The following is a 25,898-nucleotide window of genomic DNA, read 5'->3' as shown; positions in this document are numbered from 1 at the left end:
TGTGGGAAACCATTACGCAGGCCACAATCAACAGCCTGATTGTAACGAGTGCGCTGAGAGTCTGGAAGCAAGTTCAGGGACTGAGTGTTTTAATGACAAAAATGTAACATTATACAAAATAAGAAAACATGCAGAAAACTGAAGAGCTCTCCAGTAGGTGTACCAAAATATTCAAGGGCTATTTTCTCAAAAGTGGCATTACAATTTTATTAACCTTCAATGATAATTACTTTCCCATTGTTCCTCAACTGTAGGTTGGTATACCATTTTCTATCTCTGGGTCTCTACTTTTATACATTGTAAAAAAACACAATTTCAAATTTTACTACGAGACCGAATCAAGCCGGTCGACCACATTTTCGAAAACTTTTACTTCACTACATTCCTAAAGAAAATAACACACTTTTTACTCCATACATTTTGAATGCTTAGCAGGACAGGAAATTGGTCCAATTCACGCACTTAAGAGAACATCCCTGGTCATCCCGGCTGCCTCTGATCTGATCTGATCTGGCAGACTCAATAAACAACAAATACTTTATTTGCAAATAATGTCTGAGTGTTGGAGTGTACGCCTGGCTATCACAAACAAATAAAAACCTAGAAAAGTGTTCCATCTTGTTTGCTTAATATAAGGAATTTTAAATGATTTATACTTTTTTCTACCACTGACCACCACATGCCAGTTACTTATCTGAAACTGCTTGCAGACTTTACTCAACTGTGACATCGCAAACAAAAACAGAGTAAAGAGTGATGGAATAAAGACTGTGGAATAAAGATAGTTCAGCTCAGGGTAAGTTTGAAACTCTCTCGGACTGTTTTAAAAGGTACTTTTCTCACGCTGTTTATGTGTTGTTGTTTATCCAGATCTCTGAATAGCCAGATTATCCAATAAGGGTCCTTTAGAGACGGAGGAAGAAGCGGAAGGAGGGAGGTGAGAAGAGAATCTCACTCCAGGTTTGTGACATCATATTCCCCACTGCTTCCATCCAGACCAAACAGGGCTGTGCATCTGTTTTTTATTTTATTTTAAGACCCCCCCCCCCCCCCCCCAATATTTCCCTGTTTCCCCTCTTTGGAGAACGTGGGAGGAGGAAAAGAGGAGTGGCAGTGCTCCAGAAGCTTGGGAGTTTGTCCCGTCTCAGCCTTAGTCAGAGCCACAGATCCTCTGCAGAGCGATCGAGAGGGTGGCAGTCTGTCTCTGAGTGCTTCGTTTCATTGTGTGCCATTGTTCCCAATAACAGCGGATCCTCTGCAATCATCCCCATCTCCACCTCGCTCATCTGCCTTCCTTCGGGAGGAGCTGGAGAAGCCAGCTGCACAGAGGGGAAATACCTGGAGGATAATGACCTAAAGGCCTTTGTCATTTTGCAGAATTTGTTTTACCAAAGACTGTGCAATAAAGATAGTTCAGCTCAGGGTAAGTGTTAAACTCTCTCGGACTGTTTAAACGTGACTTTTCGAAAGTAGTGAACGTTGGGAGTTGTTGTTTACTGGTGAGAGCATGTTTTTGCTAGTTTTTGCACAATGGATCAAGCACACTTGATATGTTATTTTTGTTCTAATTTCTTTGCATATTTTCAAGCATTAAATTTGACTTGTATGTGTCTGAAACTGGCCATGGTATGGCATCTCATAAATGTGAGCATGCAAGCCCATAATCATAGTTTTCTTCTGACATGTTACCTTTAAGCTCATAAATATCAGACACCAAGTGTTTGAAGGCAGAGTGATACCTATACTTAGAGGGTGAGAGGAGTGGAAGAGTTAGAGGTGAGACATAGTTACAGTGGGGGGGGGGAGTAGGAGTGCTTTAGCGATGCAATGCCACAGGACATGTGGAGAGCAGTACAAAGAGGTGACAAGGCGTGTGTCTGCTCTCTATCTTTACTGGATCAGAAAAAGCTGCACTTCTGCATCTAAAATACATGATCTCTGCAACTCTGCATTGAGTGCTTGTTTTAAATTAGTTGGGATGTGAGGGTAGTTTGCTCACTGTGGAAACTCAAAGTGAGATCCAAGTGGAGATAATTTATCTGACCAGAGTTGTGAACATATAAGGTACTGCATTCCACAAAGTGGTGCAGCCACGCTCCCCTCCACAGACATGTGGTGCACAGGTTTTTGTATTAATTCCGATGTAGCATTAATTTAAGGCAGGGGGGTCAAACTCATTCTATGGAGGCCCTAGTGTCTGCAGGTTTTTCTTTTCAATTAGACAAACAGGTATGGGGAGGTCCTTACTAATTAGTGACCTTAAGTAATAAATCAAGTTCAAGGGAGAAGCAAAAACCTGCAGCCGCCCGGCCCGCCGAGGAAAGCGTTTGACACCTGTGATTTAATTTAAGGCTTAACCTTTTCTACAGGCACATCAAAACAGCAGCATGGACTGAAATGTGTGTTCTTCAAGAAGCTCATGTCAATGTGTCCCAGAGTCACTTGTTCCTTAATTGTTGATGTTAATGCGCATGTTGTCTTTTTAGCATTTGGGCTTTTAGCATAACATAAGTGGCCCCCAATAGCTGTTTGTTGAAATAAATATGTTCCTGAGTGATAGAAATGGCTCGACATAGACTTATGATTCCAGCGTGCTAAGTGTGTCCCTACATTGGCGTTTGAGCACCACCAATCGGTGGTGGTTGAGTGTAGCGATGTTTTCAGCTCGGTCTCAGCTATAAACCACACCCTCTGGAGTGAATGGGAGAGTGGAGAGTGTGACGAGGGAGTGTTTTCCACACCCCCGGCCAGATGGACTGTGGGAGTTTGGTCCTTCAATATGAAATCCAGAGTCAGGGAAAACCAGGTGGGCATCATTAACCTTTACCCTCACCCTCAAGAGTGAAATTATACATGAGTATTTTTGTGTGTGCTCAATCTTTACCATTTCACTCCAGAAAATGTACTCCCATCACAGTTGTACTCCCACAGGCATTTAGGGAAGCTCTTATCATAAGACACCAGCAGAGCAGCATAAGGAAAATTCGCAGTGAAGGAGTTGTTTTGTGAATCAGCCTAGCTAACCTTTATTGCTCTATGCTCTCCAGCAAAGTCACTGTTTTTTAGACACTGCAGCACATAGACCTTTGGGGGTTTTGCGGTCATTTTATAAGGCCCACCTGAAAGAGTTGTCCCCAAGGTAATGTATTTCAGAATGAACATTTGCGCCAAGTTTCACGACTTCATGATTCACTTCAACTGATGCCATTACTCTTTTGAATGATGAATGTCTAGATGAACTATAGATTGTTGTTCCAGGCTACGTGTGCCATTTAAAAATTGATGCAGTTCTGTACTTGAGCTGTTCTTGTCTAATTTATTTTAAATGTAACCTTTATTTATCTAGGCAAGTTAGTTAATAACAAATTCTTATTTACAGTGAAGGCCTACACCAGCCAAACCCGGACGACGTTGGGCCAATTGTGCGATGCCCTATGGGACTCCCAATCACGGCCGGTTGTGATACAGCCTATAATCAAACCAGGGTGTCTGTAGTGGCGCCTCAAGCTCTGAGATGCAGTGCCTTAGACCGATGCACCATTGAGGAGTAAAAAAATTGTAATATTATGTTCTGAATTGTGTCATGTTTTGTGTAGATCCCAGGAAAAGTAGTTGCTGCTTTTGCAACAGCTAATGGGGATCCTAATAAAATACCAATTAGATGATAACATGTATTCCAATGAAAAAATAGGTAATGTGCTGTAGAAAGGAGTTACATTGTAACATTTAATTCATAAAGCCTTGCAGTCATCACAAAATCTTGAGAGGCCATATGACAGGCCTCGTATTCACAAAAAAACTCAGAGTAAAAGTGTTGATCAAGGATGCTCTCTAAAAGGCATGACTGGTTCTAGATCAGCTCTCCTACTCTGAGACGTTTTGTGAATAAGGGCCCAGATTTTGACAATGTGCGAAGAACATCAACCTTGTTGGTGATTATCACCTACTTACAATGCAGCCAGCCTGAAGCATTAGGACTGTTGCCTGTCCACCTGTCCTCTTTAACCTTTATCATTGATCCTATCATATTCTTCCAGGCGGTGGTAGGGGCGTTTTGGCCCGTGTGGCCCAATATGGCCCTAAGATTGGTTAATTCAGAGGACAGACATCAGGGCTGCGTTCAGTACCTTTTATGTTCTGGAATGTTCAATTGAATGGTAACGGTGTTGTACTGAATGACCTGTTGAAAAAATGGGGAGGGGACGGGGAGTTATGGGTTGGGGAATGCTGTCAGCAAGGCCACTGTCCTTTAAATATGTCACTCATTGCAACAAGCTACACCTTACCATACCCACCAAACAAGTGCAAACACACCTCAGACTGTTTAAGAACATACAAGAACGTATTGGGAAAATGTGTTGTTCAGTACAAACCATTCTGCAACGTAAAAAATGTTGAAGCCAAACTGAGCGCACCTCAAGTGTTCTTAGTTGGCACAGTTGAGGGTAACATTGAGAAATGGAATACACAAGCAGACATTTCATAGGGGAAATAGCAATATCAATTCTAGACCTTCAATTTCTATCTGAAACTTTTCATCTCTTAGTTTTCTGTTGTGCAAGCAGAGTACACCTCGTGACTCATTGTAGCAGAGAGGCTTGATGAAAGACAGGGCTCCCTCTTAGAGTTGTAGGTTCTATACAGTAAGATAATGTTTGGGGAGCTGCTGGTGTAGTGCTAATGTGTGAACCCTACGTTACAGCATAATTTGTGGGTATGCTATGCACACAGATGTTTGCACACTGGAAGAGAGCATGGGGTTTGTGTGTTTAATGTCTTTGTTTATTGGATCTGTTTAGTGTCGGCCAACATGATATCATTGAAAAGCGTCAATCTGATATGTTTGCAAAAATATATTATTCAAGAAACATGAAGTTCATGTGAATACATTGCATTTAATGGGGAAGATCAGCGTCACAATCTTAAAACCTACAGATAGGCATCACAGACATGATACTTAAGTTAATACATTGTATTCAAATTGGGTGTCACGTTCTGACCTTTATTTCCGTTGTCTTGTCATTATTTAGTATGGTCAGGGCGTGAGTTGGGGTTGGCAGTCTATGTTTGTTTTTCTATGATTTTGGGATTTGTATATTTCAGCCTTGTATGGTTCTCAATCAGAGGCAGGTGTCATTAGTTGTCTCTGATTGAGAATCAGACTTAGGTAGCCTGGGTTTCACTGTTTGTTTGTGGGCGATAAATACAGGGAAATTCTTGAGGGAAACTTGTTTCAGTCTTCCAGAGTTTTGAGACTGGGACGAAGGTTCACCTTCCAGCAGGACAATGACCCTAAGCATACTGCTAAAGCAACAATCGAGTGATTTAAAGGGAAACATTTAAATGTCTTGGAATGGCCCAGTCAAAGCCCAGACCTCAATCCAATTAAGAATCTGTGGTATGACTTAAAGTTTGTTGTACACCAGCAGAACCTATCCAACTTGAAGGAGCTGGAGCAGTTTTGCTTTGAAGAAATGGCAAAAACTCCAGCGGCTGGATGTGCCAAACTTATAGAGACATATCCCAAGAGACTTGCAGCTGTAAATGCTGTAAAAGGTGGCTCTACAAAGTATTGACTTTGGGGGGGGGGGGGTTGTAAGGCAACAAAATAAGAAAAATGGGGGTGAATAGTTTCGCAATCCACTGTATATAAAGCATATGTCAAATGTTTGGACACACCTACTCATTCCATTTTTCTTTATTTCGACTATTTTCTACATTGTAGAATAATAGTGAAGACATAAAAACTATGAAATAATACATATAATACAAAAAAGTGCAAAACAAATCAAAATATATTTGAGATTTGAGATCCTTCAAAGTAGCCACCCTTTGCCTGGAAGACAGCTTTGCACACTCCTGGCATTCTCTCATCGAGCTTCACAAGGAATGCTTTTCCAACAGTCTTGAAGGAGTTCCCACATATGCTGAGCACTTGTTGGCTGCTTTTCCTTCACTCTGTGGTCCAACTCATCCCAAACCATCTCAATTAGTGATTGTGATTGTGGAGGCCAGCTCATCTGATGCAGCACTCCATCACTCTCCTTCTTGGTCAAATAGCCCTTACACAGCCTGGAGGTTTGTTGGGTCATTGTCCTGTTAAAAAACAAATGATAGTCCCAATGAGTGCAACCAGATTGAATGTCGAATCGCTGCGTAATGTTGTGGTAGCCATTCTGGTTAAGTGTGCCTTGAATAAAAAATACAAAATAAGGCTCGCTGTCAACTGCTTTTATAGTAAGCCTTGAGATGGTACCATCCAGGACATCTAGAAGGGAGTGTATTTTATACCGAACCCCTCCCTTGAGATGTCGTAGAGGCTTCTCAGGGTGCCTCTACATCACAATTTCAATTGGTAGAGTTTAAACGCTCAGGGCAAAAAGAGTTCGATTTACTATACCGAACAAAAATATAATTGCAACATACAACAATTTCAACAATTTTACTGAGTTATAGTTCATATAAGGAAATCAGTCAATTGAAATGAATTAATTAGGCCCTATTTTATGGATTTCACATGGCTGGGCAGGGGTGCAGTCATGGGTGGGCCTGGGAGGGCATACGTCCACCCACTTGGGAGTCAGACCCACCCACTGCGGAGCCAGGCCCAGTCAATCAGGCCCAGACAGTTTTTTCCCCACAAAAGGCGTTCGTTACAGACAGAAATACTCCTCAGGTTCATCATCTTTCCAGGTGGCTGGGCTGGTGTTGTTCACACGTGGTCTACAGTTGTGAGGCCGGTTTGACATACTATCAACATTTTCTAAAATGGAGGCAGCTTATGGTAGAGAAATAAACATAAAATTCTCTGCCAACAATTCTGGTGGATATTACTGCAGTCAGCATGCCAATTGCGCGCTCCCTTAAAACTTGAGACATCTGTGTTATTGTGTTGTTTGACAAAACTGTACATTTTAGAATGGCCTTTTATTGCCCCCAGCACAAGGTGCACCTGTGTAAGGATCATGCTGTTTAATTAGCTTCTTGATATGTCACACCTGTCAGGTAGATAGATGTATTATTATTAAGGAAAAAGGCTCATTAACAGGGACGTAAACAAATTTGTGCAGCACATTTGAAATAAGCTTTTTGTTCGTATGGAAAAATTCTGGGATCTTTTATTTCAGTTCATGAAACATGAGACCAACACTTTACATATTGCATTCATATTTTTGTTCAGTATATATACACTGAGACCAATAAATTAATGACGTTCTCTCTTATGTAACCATACCAAACGGAACATATCATACAAATATGAGTATCCCAGATTTACATTGCTGAGTTAAATAAAGGTTTAAAAAAATAATAATAATAAAAAAAAACATTTACTATATTACATACATTCTATAAGACCAGGCTGTTGCAACGAACTGGCAAAATAAAGACCAGAATTGACGTGTTTCACTATAACTAAGCCGAGAAAATGAAAGTTACTCTTTAAATTACTTATCTATGTGAATAGATCTGAGGGTGAGTAAAACATGTCACATTTGCTCCCATGATACAGTACCTGAATTTTACCCATTAGCATGTAACTTCCCAATTTTTCCTTCTTCTCCATTAACTTTCAATAGTTCTTTATATCATCACACACACTTTCCTCACCATAATCTGTGCGTCATTGAGCTGCCCTCCACTGTGATTTGGCTGGAGTAGATGCCAGAGCACTGTGTGAGTGCACTTAGATCGTAAAATGAACTCCCCTGGGGCTCAACTATGGGCATATGGCTGCGCTCACCTTCATCATTATGTTAATAGTGGATACCTTCCCAGTCATGGGCCATGTATGCCTGCCAAAGATATTACATTTTTTTGTCCCCTTTCCTTTGGTGACAGCGTTTATTTGTCTATGCAAGAAAATTCCTCATTGCCGAACAGCTCAGTTGCCAGTTGGAATTGTAAATATGGGTTTACGGTGAAAGAGAGCTGAGGTTGGGCATTGTGTCACGCAGAAAACAGCAAAGTCAGCACATGGTGCTGTATTTAGCTCTTTCTGCACAGAAATGTCCGCAGCATGACATTATCAACAGAAATTCCATAGTTTAGAATACCTATTGGGTGTGCTAAGGTTTCCACCATACAGTATCTATGCAGGCTTACTATTACATTTGAACTCTGTGTACATTAATGGGTCTACAACAGCAGCTCTGTGTGAATGGTGCTAATATGGGACCCTAACGGGGAAGTGCTCCGGCAAGTTACCCACTACTTTATGGGGATCTAGTGATGCTGCACTGGTGTGTGTGTGTGTGTGTGTGTGTGTGTGTGTGTGTGTGTGTGTGTGTGTGTGTGTGTGTGTGTGTGTGTGTGTGTGTGTGTGTGTGTGTGTGTGTGTGTGTGTGTGTGTGTGTGTGTGTGTGTGTGTGTGTGTGTGTGTGTGTGTGTGCGTGTGCGTGTGCGTGCGCGTGCGACTTGTTTAAGAATGTGAATCTCAGCTTGGTCAGCAGCGTACAAGGCATTTGATTACTGTTTTTTGTAAACATTTTCAGAGGTCCAATAAATTCCTGAGCTCAGCCAATTTGGCGTATGTCCTTCAGTCATGGCATACTATATCTGTTTTCGGGGCTCTAAATTAAACATTTAATTGGTAGCACTGGTGCACCTAACTTAGAAAAGTTAGGAGCACACATAAAATGTGTATATATTTTTTTTTATGTATAGCCTACATTTGGCCTATATGAATCATATTTATTCTCCAGAAGAAGATACCACTTTTGATTTATTTCTGTGCCACCAAATGTTTGCATTATACTGGTAAAGTTATTAGGTTGATAGTCGGGCTACATGATATGGACAACAAATCGTATTGTGATTTGATTTGCGATATAGGAATCATAGTATAGAATGATTATTCAAATTCTATGGTTGGTGTTGTTTGGCATGACAACAGATGAACAAGCCAGGTAGGAGTTATGACAAGGTAGGAACCAAAGTTCATTTTTTGAATTGTGGCTTGGAATATCCGATTCCATATGCTTTATGGCTGTTCAGACTGCTGGAAAAATAAGAAATTCTATTTGAGTTTGCAAACAAAATGGGATGAGTCACTTCAAACTGCCAATGTGAACAAGGCTTTATTGTGTAGTCTATTTGAAACTCTCTCTGGGTTTGGCCTTAATCTTACTTTGGCAAAACAATCCACAACTGTTGCACACACTCTTTCCTATGAACATTTGATCGGAACAAAGTTTGTCTGCTTGATCTTTCTCTGGACTTTTTAATTTCCCTCGACGACACTTAACATCACAATAAGGGGAAGCTGGACTAAATATAGAACACACAAACCTCACCGTGAAACTGGACTCTCCAGTCCAACAACCATCCTAAGAACACAACTTTTATAAGATGGAAAATATCCTCCTCGCCAACAGTAGATAATTAGCAAAGTAGACTGGCTGTTTGAATAGGTGGTTTTGATCATGCCATTAGGCTCTACAAGTCCAAGTTCTAGCTCCAGTTCGAGCTCAATATCACCTATGCTGCTACTTATTTGGACAGAGAAATGAGCCACCAATGATAGCACTCTAAGAGAGACATAAACTAACCGGAGTGTGGCTGTTGTTTTGAACCCTTAACTGGAGGTATTTGCTGGCAAGTGCCTGTTGTTGGTGTGGATAAGGGAGAAATGCATTGAAAACCCCTTTCTTAGACAGCTTTGCAGGATTGGCTAGTCCAAGCTGACGTCGTGGTAGCAGTGGATCCCATATTTCTGCACATAGTTCCATGTGATGGTAGTATGAGGTCTTTTTTTCTCCAATGGTGTGTTGAAGAGTAAAACATAACTGTAAATATGTTGTTGACATTAGGTATTTGCTTTCACCGTGTGATGACCGTGGAACATTGAGGCAACCAAAAGCAACAACTTAATGTAGTGTTCCGCTAGGCTTCATAATGTCCCTGTCAGAATGACAAAAACTCAGTCTTGTAAGTTTTTCTATTTTGAAATATTTGCTCATTTTACGATGTTGATGGATTATTGTGTTGTATTGTACTTAAATAATTAATACTCAGATTATAAAGCATTGGTGATGGCAATGTTAAAGGTAAACTGACACACTTAGGACTACTTCACAAAAATGCAACATTCAAGTCTTCTATTACTTTACCTACTATGATGTCTTTTTTTTTCAATTATACCTGCCATAGAGACTGTTACCTGCTGTGATGCTGAAAAGAACAACAACCTTCCATGACACTTCCTGTTCTATTTCATTTGCAGGTGTTACTTTTGGTGTTGGGTAGAAGATGAGGAAACACCGGATGTTAGCGCTGTGCGCTCTTCTGGGGCGTACTTTCTGCAGGACTGCTGCCCAAACTTGACGCTCAAGAGGAAGGTAAAGCTTGGCTAGGTTTCTATTCTCAGTTTAACTTGTGTTGCCCTGTCTTAGGCCCCTATCACTTCACATACCCATTGATCTTAGTAGCACCTCGAAGCCTCATTTGTAACTGTGACTTATTCAGGTTATGGATAAATCGGTGGATCTGTGCAAGTGCTGTTGAGGATGGTTCTTGTTATTTTCAGCACAAATTAGTCAATTGGCCAAAATGTTAGACATTTAAGAAAAAATGAGGAATGACAATGATGACATTTCTGAGCACTGCTTTTAAACTGGAGTTGGATTGATATGTATGGGTTGAGGTTCCCCCTTTCTTGAAACAAGAAAAGTTTGGGTACAAACTCAAAGCTGTCTAGTTCCCAGCAGGAGGTCAAAGGTAGAGTGATTCCTGAGTAGACCTCATGTTGAGCTTTTCTCATGGTGTGAATGAGAAAAGCTCAACATGAGGTCTACTCAGGAGTCACTGTAGCCTTAGAGTCCTGTGTCATGTTTTGGATCCCTGGCCTTGCAGTTCCGCCTCTTTTATGATAGCCTTCTGGCAGGTGAGGTGAGCTAAGGTGTACTGCCTTAATATTTTAGCACCAGTTTATAGCCTATTTTACATGGTACATTAACAGGGTCGTGATTGCAGTCATACCACTGGACTTGGCCTCTTTTACAGCTCGGTGAGAGTCCTCAAAACCGCGTTTCTTCTTTTGAAGATTGCGCACAAGGGCTGGCCGCCGATATATACTTTCTAGTGGATTCGTCCTGGATCATGGGACAAGAGAACTTTCAGTACGTCCGACAGTTTCTGTAAAGTGTTGTTAAAGCTCTGCATGAGGATGGCGGTTTTCCCTCGTCCAGTACAGTGGTTCGCCCAAAACCGAGTTCCAGCCGATCAGGTACCCATCTCCGCTGGGGGCCCTGGCCCACATCCGGGCCATAGCCTACTGGGGAGGTGACACCCACACGGTAGCGGGCAGCCGTACAGGCGAGGGCGTGACCCATGTGGTGGTGGTCTTGACAGACGGTCGCTCCCAAGATGCAGGTACTGTGGCTGGCCCGTGTGAAGGTGTTTGCGGTGGGGGTGCAGGACACGGTGGACTGGGAACTCAGGGAGATGGCTAGTGCGCTGCAGGACACACACGTGTTCAGCGTAGACTCTTTCCTGGCCCTGCGGGGGGTAATCCAGGATTTAGTGGTGGTGTGCTTGTGCGGCGCAGTGACCCAGGCCGGGGGATGCCCCTGTGGTTGTCGAAGCCAAAGGAATGCCTCGAGATGTGACGGGTACCAACAAGTGGCTTGTGTCACTACCATACTAATGCCTACATTATCATTAAAAAAGAAAGCAGCTGCGAATGTGTGGCCATATCTGGATGGAGTCCTGTAATTAACACGATTAAGGGGTATTTAACACAATAACCCTCATTCCACCGTCCGGCACCCATTAACATCACTGTTTCTCATCACGTTTAATTTGCCTGTAATACTTTAAGATCACCACCCAGGTTTGCAGGTGATTGACACTGCTAATACTTTTCAGAAGAGGGCTTTTGATGGCACTGGTGGCTGCTATACCTCTTACAAGCCAGATCAACCAATTTATAAAGCTTGTGCATGAACTGAGAACAGGCCATCTCAGTCATTTGGAATACCCAGCGCCTTTTTTATATGGTAAAGACAAATCACCATTAGTTTGACGTTTTAATTCGCTACAACAGCATTGACTATGTAAAAGTTACAAGTAGGATCTTCAAACAATTCGACATTCGTGGCAGACTGTTACAGGCGGACAATAATCTATTCACATTATACAGTAACAGGGTATAAACTTCAATAATCTCTTTCTTTGTCGCTCTCTCTCTCTTTTTCTCTCTATCATCTAACATGCATAGACATTTAGAACACATTCAGTCCACGATCTTTGCTCTACAGAAATCATGTAGCTTCTTTTGCCTCATTGAGAACAAATCTCCATATATTAGGCCCTTACGGCGTAGACCTTTGAAAAAGTGAATGAAGAGCAGTGACAAATAGCCTCCCAAATCACGGAGAGCAGCTTTTAACGATGGCTGACCATCCACCCACTGCTTGTGTGTCTTGTTTTTTGTTGTTGTTGTGTGCGTTTAGGCTATGTTTTATCAGTTACTGTCTTCATAACTGTGTAAAATATGTGCATAATATTCTACACTTGGAACAGTAATGAACCTGGCCTGGACTCATCCTTGACTTGCAGCAGAGCCTCGTTTTAATCCAGTATAATATTGACAGGGCAAATGTAGTGTGATATCAACTGAGCAAGTAACATGTAACAGCTTGGCACAATGCACAATCAAATGTTATAGAATAGTTATTTATTCTCTTGATTAACAGTAGAGGCTCTTAAGCATCGAGGATGGGCCACAGGGTCATGACTGGTACCCAGTATATCTGAGGTCTGTAACATGAGTCTGCATGGGGTACCTGAACTCAATGGAGTCATTTTTGGTGCATTATCACAGAACCCGAGCTGATATAAGACAGATAAAAAGGAGAAACGGAGCCCTTTGACAGTACTATGAAATTATGAGTATTATGAGTGTATAATGAGTACAGTGCTTCAAAGCTATTTTGTAATGTTCTGTTGATGTCGCACTGCCCTAAACATTTTGGGAAATTATCATAAACAAGCAAAAAAATACATTAATGGAGTATTATATAGCAAGCTTTGGGGGTCATCCTCAGACTAATTTGCAACCATTATCACTTAAGGTTAACATGTATTCACTCTTTGGTTCAGCCTACATGCAGTATAATGTGCTTTTGTGATGTTTTTTAATGATTGATTGTGTTCACCATGAATGTTACATTCAATGATGTACCAGCACATTATCCTTCTCCCTCTTTCTCTGTTTTAATGCTTTCACGTTGCATTTTTCCCCTGTTTTATCTCTCTCTCCCTTTTAAGCACAAGAGTCAGCTGACCTTGTACTCTTAATTGACGGATCTGAGAATGTTGGAGCGGCCAACTTCCCCCGTGTGCGCGATTTGGCTATGAAAGTCATTGAGGGCCTTGATGTGGGCAGGGACACAATTCGGGTGGCCGTGGCTCTGTACAGCGCGGACCCCGAGGTTCAGTTCTTTCTAAATACCTATGAGAACAAAGCCGCTGTCCTGGATGCAGTGAAGGCCATTCAGTTCACAGGCAACAATGAGGCTAACCTTGGAGCCGCCTTGGAGAAAGTCGCTGAGAGCCTGTTGAGTCCGGCATCAGGGGGCAGGGCAGAGGAGGGGGTGCCCCAAGCTCTGGTGGTTATCAGTGCTGGACCGTCCAATGACGATTTCAGTGCGGGTGACCGGGCTCTTAAGGCAGCAAGCGTTATCACGTTTGGCGTAGTGGTCGGCGGCACGGCCACCGCCGAGCTGGAGACTATCGCCACAGACAAGAGCTTTGTTCTATCGGCCCCCGATTTCAGGGCAGTGGCAAGCATGGGTGACCAGCTGCTACCATACATTAACGGGGTGGCCCAGGGTACCATTGTCGTTCTGAATGAATTCACAGAAGGTAGGTAACTTCCATGCAAGGTGGGAGTGGGTTGAGGGTGCATGGAACATTTTTATTGTGTGTGTGTTGTAGCTGATTGCATACTTTAGGTACTTTAAGAATGATAAATTGCTAACACTTTACATGAAATCAAATCAAAGTGTATTTGTTATACTCAGTTTTGCAGACGTTATCGCAGGTGCGATAACAATCCAACAGTAAAACAAATTGCAACAAATTAACATATCAGAACGAGGAATATCAGAACGAGCAATGTCAGAGTCCGGAATATAAATATGTACACTATATAAATAGCCATGACTAGAATAAAAGATATACCATATAAAGAGGGTAAAACAGTATTTAAACATTATTAAAGTGACCAGTGTTCAATGCCCAGATACATAGGGCAGCAGTCTCCAAGGTGCAGGGTACAGTACCAAGTGGTAGCCGGCTAGTGACAGTGTCTACGGTTCAGGGCAGGGTACTGGGTGGAGGCAAGCTAGTGATGACTGTTTATCAGACTCTCTGGCCCAGCTGTGATGCATATGTACAATCTCCGCCTTCTAGATGGTAGCAGGGTGAACAGACCGTGGCTCGGGTGGCTGAGGTCCTTGATGATTTTCTTGGCCTTGATATTCTTGAAGGGGGTATACATAATGCTGTCATGACACCTTACCTGCATAAGCGTTGCAATAACACTTTATTCAACATTATTCAAGAATAATTCCCTAATAAGTCCCTTAGAATAGCTTTTAAGTTTGTTCATTCGTAAAATGGAAACCTGTATACGCAGGACCCAACCCCCTGACACACCACAGGGTTAGCCTAAGAGCATTAGCTACCCGTTGCTTATGCTTTGCTCAAGACCACAAATGGCAACACAACAACAAGTAATTTAAAGACCCAATATGTAGACATTATTCTAAATGCCTCACATATTAATCGTAATAAGACTATGCAATTAACCAATTAAATTAATTATCCGACTCCATAAGATAAATAGCAATTTGCAAGAACACCATAGTTAAGTTACAGTAATAGGCCATAAAGAAATGTCTGAGAGTGGAATTCTAAGTACAAATGTATTTAATTACTTTGCAAAATGAGTGGATTCACATACGGAAGAATGTACTCTGGTCAGATGAGACCTAAATGTAGCTGTTTGGCCATCAAGGAAAATGCCATGTCTGGTGCAATCCCAATACCTCTCATCACCCCGAGAAAACCATCTCCACAGTGAAGGATGTTGGTGGCAGCATCATGCTGTGTGGATGTTTTTCATCGGCAGGGACTGGGAAACTAGTCAGAATTGAAGGAATGATGGATGGTGCTAAATACAGGGAAATTCGTGAGGGAAACCTGTTTCAGTCTTCCAGAGATTTGAGACTGGGAAGGAGGTTCACCTTCCAGCAAGACAATGACCCTAAGCATACTGCTAAAGCAACACTCGAGTGGTTTAAGGGAAAACATTTAAATGTCTTGGGATGGCCTAGTCAAAGCCCAGACCTCAATCCAATTGAGAATGTGTGGTATGATTTAAAGATCGCTGTACACCAGCGGAACCCATCCAACTTGAAGGAGCTGGAGCAGCTTTGCCTTGAAAAATGTGCATAAACCCCAGTGGCTAGATGTGCCAAGCTTATAGAGACATACCCCGAGAGACTTGTAGCTGTACTTGCTGCAAAAGGAGGCTCTACAAAGTATTGACTTATTTTGGAGGGGGGGTGAATAGTTATGCACACTCACATTTTGATACAAGGTTGTAAGGCAACAAAATAGGAAAATTCCAAGGGTTCTGAATACTTTGTACAAGGCATTATTCCAAGCATTATCAGAGAAAGAGACAAAGAGAGACAAAGAAACCATGGCTTGTGCCATGGCCAATAGTTCATTGGAGGAAAGAAAGAAAAACAAAAATAATCTCACCACAGTAGGTCAGAAACGAAATAACAATTAATTTAAGAGCCTTTTACAATCATCTGAGTTGTTTGGATTCAAAATCTGAGTTGTTGACCAATAGCATTACTGTAAAGTTAATCTCCAATCACATATCAAACCTACAGAATGTCACTGTTTCTCAGAGGTGAGAAAAGGGGGGTTGGTAAGATCAACACAGAGAAGGCTGAATTCCTGAGAAGACAATCAAACTTTTTGCATAGACTGTTGACAGATAAGAAGAGTAAATTTGGGGGCTGCCCTATATATGTAATTGTGAGACAGCAGGTGCTTGAAATTTGGGGTTTGAGGGTACACTCCTTACTTATCTCAATTGAATATATTAATCAAATTTTTATATTGAAATAGTGGTAGATAACATTTCACAAATAGGACAATGCATTGTAATGAAATGTATGACAAAAAAACAGATAGGTTAGCATCCTGACTTGATTTCTAACTTAAGCCAGATTGATAATAAAAAAACAAACCTAACAAGTGCACAAGCATTACAAAACGTAGTTTTAACTGAATACTGAAATACCGCAGTTTAGCCAATTTGGCTATTTAGATCATGTGTAATCAAACTAGCTGACCTACAAAAGAGCAACATGATAACGTAGGTTTTGTATAGTTTAGTTACTGTAGTTGGTTAGATAAGCTTGTTGTCCCACTTGGATATAACAGTAGATGTCCGCGTATATACGGTTAACTGGATCTTTACTTTACTGACTTTATTGTCCCCATGGTGAAATGTTGTTGCAGTATCATGTACATGTTAAACGTGGTGTTAACATACTGTAGAGAACAAATTGGCAATACAAAATTCATAACAGTTACATACAGTATATTGTATACCAATGAAAGAGACTTCCCTGATGGCCTTACTGGGTGGATAGGAACATTAGCCTGAGCTCTTTAGGAGAGATATGACACCTGACAAAATGTATTGTCTAATTCTGTTTTTCCTGCTGCGGGGGGTGTGCCCTATACCTACACCCAGAGTGGAGTAGTTCAGTCCAGGTACAGGGGGTGAGTTGGGTGTAAAATTATTTTGTGAGCCTTGATGGGGAGCCTGACCTCATCCAAGCCTGTCTGTTTGAATCTCAGCATATTTTTCTGTCTGACGGTGGCTTTGCCAAACCAACAAACATTACACAAAAATGGTAAATGCTCTCAATGAAGATTTGGTAAACAGAGTCATTATAGTACAGTCAACATTAAAAAACTTTTGTGAAAGTACAGATCTACTGCAAATCTTTTCACCTCTTCCTGTGAAGAAATAACATTTTATTAGTATTACACAATTACACTCTTCTCCTAAACTAGTTTCATACACTGGTGGAAAAAGTACCCAATTGTCATACTTTAGTAAAGGTTAAGATACCTTAATAGAAAATGACTCAAGTAAAAGTGAATGTCACCCAGTAAAATACGACTTGACTAAAAGTCTAAAAATATTTGGTTTAAATATACTTAAGTTTTAAAAGTAAATGTAATTGTTAAAATGTCCTTAAGTTTCAAAAGTAAAAGTATAAATAATTTCTAATTTATTGTTTGTTTTTTTACATTTACGGATAGGAGCACACTCCAACAGGGTAGCCTAGTGGTTAGCGTGTTGAACTAGTAACCGGAAGGTTGCAAGTTCAAACCCCCGAGCTGACAAGGTACAAGTCTGTCGTTCTGCCCCTGAACAGGCAGTTAACCCACTGTTCCCAGGCCGTCATTGAAAATAAGAATTTGTTCTAAACTGACTTGCCTAGTAAAATTAAAATAAATAAAATAAAAAACACTCAGATTTAATTTACAAACAAGCATTTGTGTTTAGTGAGTCCACCAGATCAGAGGCAGTAGGGATGACCAGGGATTTTATTTTGGACAATTTTCCTGTCGTACTAACCATTAAAATTTAACGAGTACTTTTGGGTGTCAAGGAAAATGTTATTGCATAAAAAGTACATTATCTTCTTTAGGACTGTATTGAAATTAAATTTGCCAAAAATATGAATAGTAAAGTACAGATATCCCAAAAAACGACTTCAAATAAGTTTTACTTAAGTGCTTTACACCACTGGTAGCACACCATAAAATTAATCTAGAACACCTCCAAAATGGTACCATTCTGTAATTCCCAGAATGCTGTGCAGCTATGTTTACACAGATGTTACACCTTTATTAATACAGTATGAATTCTACAATCCATTTTTTGTGTGCCTTTCTTAAACATGGCATGCTTTGTGAATGCATTCATTCATGTTAACTATGGCATTAATTCATTAATCACATCTGTACTTAGGCTACCATTATTAAGTTAGCATAATAGTTAGCTTTTATCAGGGCTTTCTCTAACATGTGTAATTGTATTTTCTCTTTCAGCCTTGGAAGTGGGAAAAAGGGACATCATTTTTCTCATTGACAGCACTATGGGTGCCACAACGATCAACTCTCTTCGAGAGTTTATCAAAAGGTTTGTTGACACCATGCCAATCGGACCGGACCAGGTGCAAGTAGGTGTGGCCCAGTTCAGCAACGCTGCCAGACTGGAGATAGACCTGAACTCATATGGATCCAAGGAGGACCTGAATGCGGCTCTGGGAAGACTCAAGCCAAGACCGGGACAAGTGGTGAACATCGGGGTGGCCCTGGACTTTGTGAGGACCAACATGCTGAGGGCTGAAAAGGGGAGTCGTATTCAGCAGGGTGTGCCCCAGCTGGTGCTGTTGATGACCAGTAAAAAGTCCAGTGACAGTGTGGGGCAGGCTGCTGAGGCACTGCAGCGCATGGGGGTTCTGACCCTGGCCGCTGGCTCTAAGACTGCCGATGAGCAGGAGCTGAAGCAGATTGCCATTGATGAGAATTTGGTGTTCATGCTGAAGGACTTCCGCATATTGCTTCGCAACCCAAGGATGATTGTCTCTCTCCTCTCCACTCTATCTGGGGTTGTGGTGACTGAGGAACCCACAGAGCCAGGTAATGCTCCTCTCCTATTGTTACTAGGATTCATACTAGCTACTTACAAAAAATGTATACCTCACATGTCCGGTGGCATTTTCTTACCCCAAGACTCTAAAAGGCACAGGTATTAAACTCATTCCATGGAGGGCCGAGATTCTGCAGTTTTTCACTCCTCCATTGTATTTGATTGATCAATTAAGGTCACTGATTAGTTAGGAACTCCCCTCACCTAGGGCTTTATTCAAAATCACTGACATCTAATAGTTGTAACTTGAATATTAGAATAGATGTAATGATAGTTTTTTCCTCCCCTTTTTTCCCCAGTGGTTGATATTACAACAGTGCAGACCCAGCGAGTAGTCAGAGACATCGTCTTTATGGTGGATGGCTCTAGCTACATTGGGGGTGCCAATCTTCCATATGTGCGGGATTTCATTGTCGGCGTGGTAAACCTGCTGGACGTGCGGCCCGACAGGGTGCGCATTGGGCTTATGCAGTTTGCAGAGAACCCAAAGATCGAATTCTACCTGAACACACACAAAACAAAGCAAGATGTGCTGGCTAGAGTTGATCAGCTCAGGCTAATGGAAGGATCTGCTTTGAACACTGGAGCGGCTATGGATTATGCCCTCACCAACATGTTCCAGGCCTCGACTGGGTCACGTAAGAGGCAGGGTGTCCAACAGGTTCTTCTCCTGATCACTGGTGGGCCATCCCAGGATGAGGTTAAGAAGATTGCAGACAAAGTGGCTGTGGCGGGTGTACTGACCTTCACAGTCAGTGCCGGCCAGGCAGATGAGGCCTACTTGAAGACGGTCGCTTTCGTCCCAAACTTGGCTTACCATGAAAGCAGATTTTCTAGCCTACCAAGTGTTGTTGAACAGATCATGACTCCTTTGATTACTGTGGTCGGCGACACCGACATCTCAGTAACAGACATCGAAATAACCAAGGAACCTGGTAAGCTTTATGTTGTATTTGAGCTTTTATCAGTACATTTTGGATTTAACAGTGGATATTAAATATTTAAACATTTAAAAATGTATTAAAGACATAGAACAAACTGAAAAGTGATGCCATTGACTCTTTTATTACAGCAGTTGTTGGAGGTGAGAGGGATGTTGCATTCCTGATTGATGGCTCGGATAATGTCCGAGCAGATTTCCCCTACATCCGGGACTTTATCATCAAAGTCATTGAGCCTCTTGATATTGGACAAGATAGAGTACGGATTTCAGTTGTCCAACATAGTGAGAGGCCAGCTCCCAACTTCTACCTGAATACATATAAGAATAAGGCTGAAGTGTTAAGGGCTGTTAATGATCTAAGACTGGCCGGCGGAAGGAGTCTAAACACCGGAATGGCCTTGAAATTAATGAAGGACACTATCCTGTCCCCGGTTCATGGTAGCCGTGCGGCCCAAAATGTCCCCCAGTTTTTGATAGTTTTGACTGGAGGCAAGTCAAAGGATAGTGTGAAGGAATCTGCTAGCGCTTTAAAGACCGATGGAGTGGTACTGTTTGGCGTTGGTGTCAAGGATGCAGACCCTAAGCAAATCGAGGCCATATCTCACAACCCATCCTTTGCTTTCAATGTGAAGGAATTCAGCCAGCTCAATATGGTACAACAAAGGCTCAATAGCTATGTGAGCCTTCCAAAGGAAGAGCTGAAGGTCATTCTGGACCAAGGTAAGCAAAAGGTTTTGTCATGTTCTGTGTTGATGATGCTCTTTGTGCTGTGATGTATTTTTCTTCTAAACGTGCCTTGTTTGTTGTGTCTTAGCCTCGGTTCATGCTTATGCTATCTCAGTTCATACTGATGCTGTGAAAAGAGATATTGTATTCCTGCTGGATGGTTCTGATGGCACAAGGAGTGGATTCCCAGCAGTGCGAGATTTTATTCAAAGTATAGTGGGTAAACTATCTGTGGAGGAGAACAGAGACAGAGTTTCTGTGGTTCAGTACGCTGACAAACCAGAGGCCCATTTCTATCTAAACTCTCACAAAACAAAGGATGCCATTATTAATGCCATAAGTAAAATGAGGCACAAGGGTGGAAGGAGCCTAAACACTGGGGCAGCTCTCCAGTTTGTAAGACACCGTGTCTTTACAGCCTCCTCTGGCAGTAGACGACTGGAAGGTGTGCCCCAGATTCTGATCCTTTTGACTAGCAAGAAATCCAGAGATGATGTTAAGGGTCCTGCTGTAGCTCTTAAAGATCTGGAAATTGTGTCATTGGGGGTCGGAGTTGGGGACGCCAATGTCCGTGAATTGGAAATGATTTCCTTCCAACCTGGTTTCACATACCAGGTCACCGAGTTCTCTGAGCTGCCCACAATCCAGCCACAGCTTGTTGCTGCGCTTAAAAGCCTGTCGAAAGACACCGAAGAATCAGTAGCTCCTGGGATTCCTGATGTGACACCTGGGATTCCTGATTTAGTAGGTAAGAACTTCAGCTTGGATCTGAGTATGCTAAGTACAAGATACAGTGCCTTGCGAAAGTATTCGGCCCCCTTGAACTTTGCGACCTTTTGCCACATTTCAGGATTCAAACATAAAGATATAAAACTGTCTTTTTTTGTGAAGACTCAACAACAAGTGGGACACAATCATGAAGTGGAACGATATTTATTGGATATTTCAAACTTTTTTAACAAATCAAAAACTGAAAAATTGGGCGTGCAAAATTATTCAGCCCCTTTACTTTCAGTGCAGCAAACTCTCTCCAGAAGTTCAGTGAGGATCTCTGAATGATCCAATGTTGACCTAAATGACTAATGATGATAAATTACAATCCACCTGTGTGTAATCAAGTCTCCGTATAAATGCACCTGCACTGTGATAGTCTCAGAGGTCCGTTAAAAGCGCAGAGAGCATCATGAAGAACAAGGAACACACCAGGCAGATCAGAGATACTGCTGTGAAGAAGTTTAAAGCCGGATTTGGATACAAAAAGATTTCCCAAGCTTTAAACATCCCAAGGAGCACTGTGTAAGCGATAATATTGAAATGGAAGGAGTATCAGACCACTGCAAATCTACCAAGACCTGGCCGTCCCTCTAAACTTTCAGCTCAAACAAGGAGAGGACTGATCAGAGATGCAGCCAGGAGGCCCATGATCACTCTGGATGAACTGCAGAGATCTACAGCTGAGGTGGGAGACTCTGTCCATAGGACAATAATCAGTCGTATATTGCACTGGCCTTTATGTAAGAGTGGCAAGAATCAAGCCATTTCTTAAAGATATCCATAAAAAGTGTAGTTTAAAGTTTGCCACAAGCCACCTGGGAGACACACCAAACATGTGGAAGAAGGTGCACTGGTCAGATGAAACCAAAATTTTATTTAACATTTTGGCAACAATGCAAAAACGTTATGTTTGGCGTAAAATCAACACAGCCCATCACCCTGAACACACCATCCCCACTGTCAAACATGGTGGTGGAAGCATCATGGTTTGGGCCCGCTTTTCTTCAGCAGGGACAGGGAAGATGGTTAAAATTGATGGGAAGATGGATGGAGCCAAATACAGGACCATTCTGGAAGAAAACCTGATGGAGTCTGCAAAAGACCTGAGACTGGGACGGAGATTTGTCTTCCAACAAGACAATGATCCAAAACATAAAGCAAAATCTACAATGGAATGGTTCAAAAATAAACATATCCAGGTGTTAGAATGGCCAAGTCAAAGTCCAGACCTGAATCCAATCGAGAATCTGTGGAAAGAACTGAAAACTGCTGTTCACAAATGCTCTCCATCCAACCTCACTGAGCTCGAGCTGTTTTGCAAGGAGGAATGGGAAAAAATGTCAGTCTCTCGATGTGCAAAACTGATAGAGACATACCCCAAGCGACTTACAGCTGTAATCGCAGCAAAAGGTGGTGCTACAAAGAATCAACTTAAGGGGGCTGATTAATTTTGCACGCCCAATTTTTCAGTTTTTGATTTGTTAAAAAAGTTTGAAATTTCCAATAAATGTCGTTCCACTTCATGATTGTGTCCCACTTGTTGTTGATTCTTCACAAAAAAATACAGTTTTATATCTTTATGTTTGAAGCCTGAAATGTGGCAAAAGGTCGCAAAGTTCAAGGGGGCCGAATACTTTCGCAAGGCACTGTATATACCATATTCTTTATCTTTGGAACAATGCTGAAGTTGAAGCATTGTAACTACATAGATACCTAAGCCTTTCGTAAACATAGTCTCAGTAGAGTATTTCCTGCTATGTCGATACATGTTATGCATTTTGATGAAAGATGCTAGTATTTGGTTGCATGATTGAAAAAATAGTATTTTAAAATGTCTTTATTCAGAGTATTTATTGGCTTTTTATTCTCTTAAACCAAAACAATTTCCCCCCATTTCACTCTGTTCTCTCTCTTTATCTCTTACCTCAACCAAGTATGGAGAAACTATACCAACTTTTCGTTTCTTTTTGAAAAGATTATTCCTTGTTGTTCTGCTTGTGATGATACCTTTCAGAACAGTAGTTTAGTGCTCCCAAAACCTGCATACACTACTCCAGATTATCATACACCCTTGCAAATATGCATGTGAATGTGTATTGAGACAGACAACTAACCACAACTGTAATTTTGCAGTCATTTCTTGTCAGTGATATTTTTCCACTGATATGCCTGGTGTTCAGATTCAGCTTCAAACATTCCTAACAATGTTTAATTTTCTTAAACATTTACTTGCCTTTTAATTTTTTTTCAACCTTTATTTAACTAGGCAAGTCCGTTAAGAACAAAATCTTACTTACAATGGCGGCCTACATGCCTTTTCTATAATATATTTATTAGTCAATGTATTCCATTTGTATCTATCTTCACTACCTACTTGATACAGAGAACATCAAAAGGGATATAGTGTTTCTCCTTGACAGTTCAGATGACACCAGAAATGGATTGCCTGCCATTAGAGAGTCTATACGAAGAATGGCCAATGAACTTGACATTGATGGGGACAATGTTCGAGTTCCTGTTGTGTAATACAGTGACGATGCTCTGGATTACTTCCGCCTTAAAGCTCACAAAACCAAAAGGGCTGCACTGTTAGAAGCCTAAGGCATAAAGGAGGAAGACCCCGCAACACTGGATCAGCTCTTCAGTTTGTTAAGGACAGTGTTTTCACTGCCTCGTCCGGGAGTCGGCATCTGGAAGAGGTTCCCCAGATTTTGTTTTTGTTAACTGCTGGAGAGTCTAATGATGACTTCACAGCTGCTGCATCTGATCTGAAACATCTTGGGGTTCTTTCTTTTGCCATTCGGATGAAACATCTAAGGCAAGAGGAGCTTCGATGCATTGCCTACTCTTCCAGATTTCTTTTCAACCTACCCGTCTTTGGTGAACTTTTGTCCATACAGCTGGAGATCCTTGCCTTTGTCCAATTTGTCCAATATACACCTACTCATAATTATACAAACACAACATCAGAGATGGTGCTGGGAGGGTTACTGTTTTGCAAAGACATTTCTATTGGCATACAAATTCCAAATCTCCGCTTTCTTGTTCCACATTCCAGAAACATCATGCTTTTCTTGATTGTTTAAAATCAGGAAACTGTGCTTTTCTGGTCCTTTCTGTTTAAGCTCTCTCTTGAACCAATTATACAGTATATCATTGTCTAGTTGATTTACACCAGTTTAGATTATCCGCTGTTTTAAGCATACAATCTTCGTCTTCCTTCATGGAAGGAGTGTTCGATTTCACATCTTGACATATTTTTCCTGAAACTGAAAATCTCGCTCTACAAACCTTCTCAAATATTTTGTCATTTGAGACCTTCTTAAATCCCTTTAATTTCACATCCTATTTATTTGTATTGTTGCATTGATGAACATGGTTACAAGGCTTGGCAATATTTATAGAGCTTATGTAATGACCTGAAAGTCATCATAGTTCAAATACATATAATGGATAATATTTCTGACCATGTGTTTACTACATTCTATTGATATGCCGTCCTTGTGCATGTATATCTGCCTGGCCTAGTATCTGTCATGGTTTTATTATTAAATTATTATTAAATAGGTCATTCAATGTTCTCTTTTGTTGAATTAGATGCTGCACAGAGAGACATAGTGTTCCTTTTGGATGGATCTGATGATACTAGGAGTGGATTTCCAGCCATGCTTGGCTTTGTTCAAAGAGTAGTGGAAAATGTCAATGTTGGAGAGAACAAAGATCGAGTTTCTGTGGTCCAGTACAGCCGAAATCCAGAGGCCCATTTCTTACTGAACACATATCCAGAAAAACAAAGTGTTCTAAGTTCTATTCGAAGCCTAAAGCACAAAGGGGGTCGACCACTCAACACTGGGGCAGCCCTCCAATATGTAAAGGACAACGTCTTTACTTCCTCCTCTGGAAGCAGAGGCCAAGAAGGAGTCCCTCAGATACTGATACTGCTGAGTGGTGGCAGATCTCAAGATGATGTTGGAGGTGCTGCTGTTGCTTTGAAACAGAACCGAATTGTACCATTCTGTATTGGTACAAGGAATGCAGACATATTAGAGCTCCAAATAATAGCTCGTTTCCCCTCCTATGCTCTTTCTATCCCTTGGTTCGATGGCCTTGAAAGTATTGAACAGCAGCTTTTGTCACTTGTAAAAAGGGTCCCTCGTCAGCCAAGAGTTTATCAACAAACGGTAGTAGGTAAGTTAGTTATTTCTCTACCTCTCTTCATTTTTAATCTGTCACATTTCAGGTTGATACCTTCTTGCTGAAAATAGCTGGATGTGTTACCCAGTACATTCATAATACTATTTTAAGCATGCCTGGTGAAAAATGTAGCTATCACTTTCTAGTCACAAATATACATTTCCATGATCTTTCTTTATCATTTTACCTGCAAATGACATTGTATTCATATGAATCTCTAGATAAAACTGAATCCAAACAACGGGATGTTGTTTTTTTACTGGATGGCTCTGATGAAACTCTAAATGGATTTGAGGCTATGCGTGACTTTGTGCAAAGACTCGTGGAGAAACTCACTGTGGAGGAGAACAAAGATCGAGTCTCCGTTGTCCAGTACAGCAGAGAACCAGAGGCCCAATTCTATCTGAATACTTACACAACAAAGGAAGACGTTGTTGACACTGTAAGAGGCCTGAGGCACAAAGGAGGGAGACCCCTCAACACTGGGGCAGCTCTCCA

General features: G+C 41.4%; 1 protein-coding gene across 1 annotated transcript; it reads left to right on the top strand.

Annotated features, from left to right (window-relative positions):
- Positions 1-1,202: 1,202 nt before the first annotated feature.
- On the top strand, positions 1,203-25,451 carry LOC124044402 (collagen alpha-3(VI) chain). The gene is made up of 8 exons (XM_046364051.1): positions 1,203-1,423; positions 10,223-10,337; positions 13,270-13,866; positions 18,160-18,753; positions 19,063-19,698; positions 19,836-20,426; positions 20,851-21,180; positions 25,447-25,451. Exons 3-8 carry the CDS (start codon positions 13,356-13,358, stop codon positions 25,449-25,451), a joined length of 2,667 nt encoding a protein of 888 aa, XP_046220007.1. The 5' UTR covers positions 1,203-1,423; positions 10,223-10,337; positions 13,270-13,355.
- Positions 25,452-25,898: the final 447 nt, after the last annotated feature.

This window comes from Oncorhynchus gorbuscha, linkage group LG09 (assembly GCF_021184085.1).
Source record: "Oncorhynchus gorbuscha isolate QuinsamMale2020 ecotype Even-year linkage group LG09, OgorEven_v1.0, whole genome shotgun sequence".
Lineage (NCBI taxonomy): Eukaryota > Metazoa > Chordata > Actinopteri > Salmoniformes > Salmonidae > Oncorhynchus > Oncorhynchus gorbuscha.
Note: the sequence above shows the minus strand (reverse complement) of the source record. Positions and strands in the feature narration are given on the sequence as shown.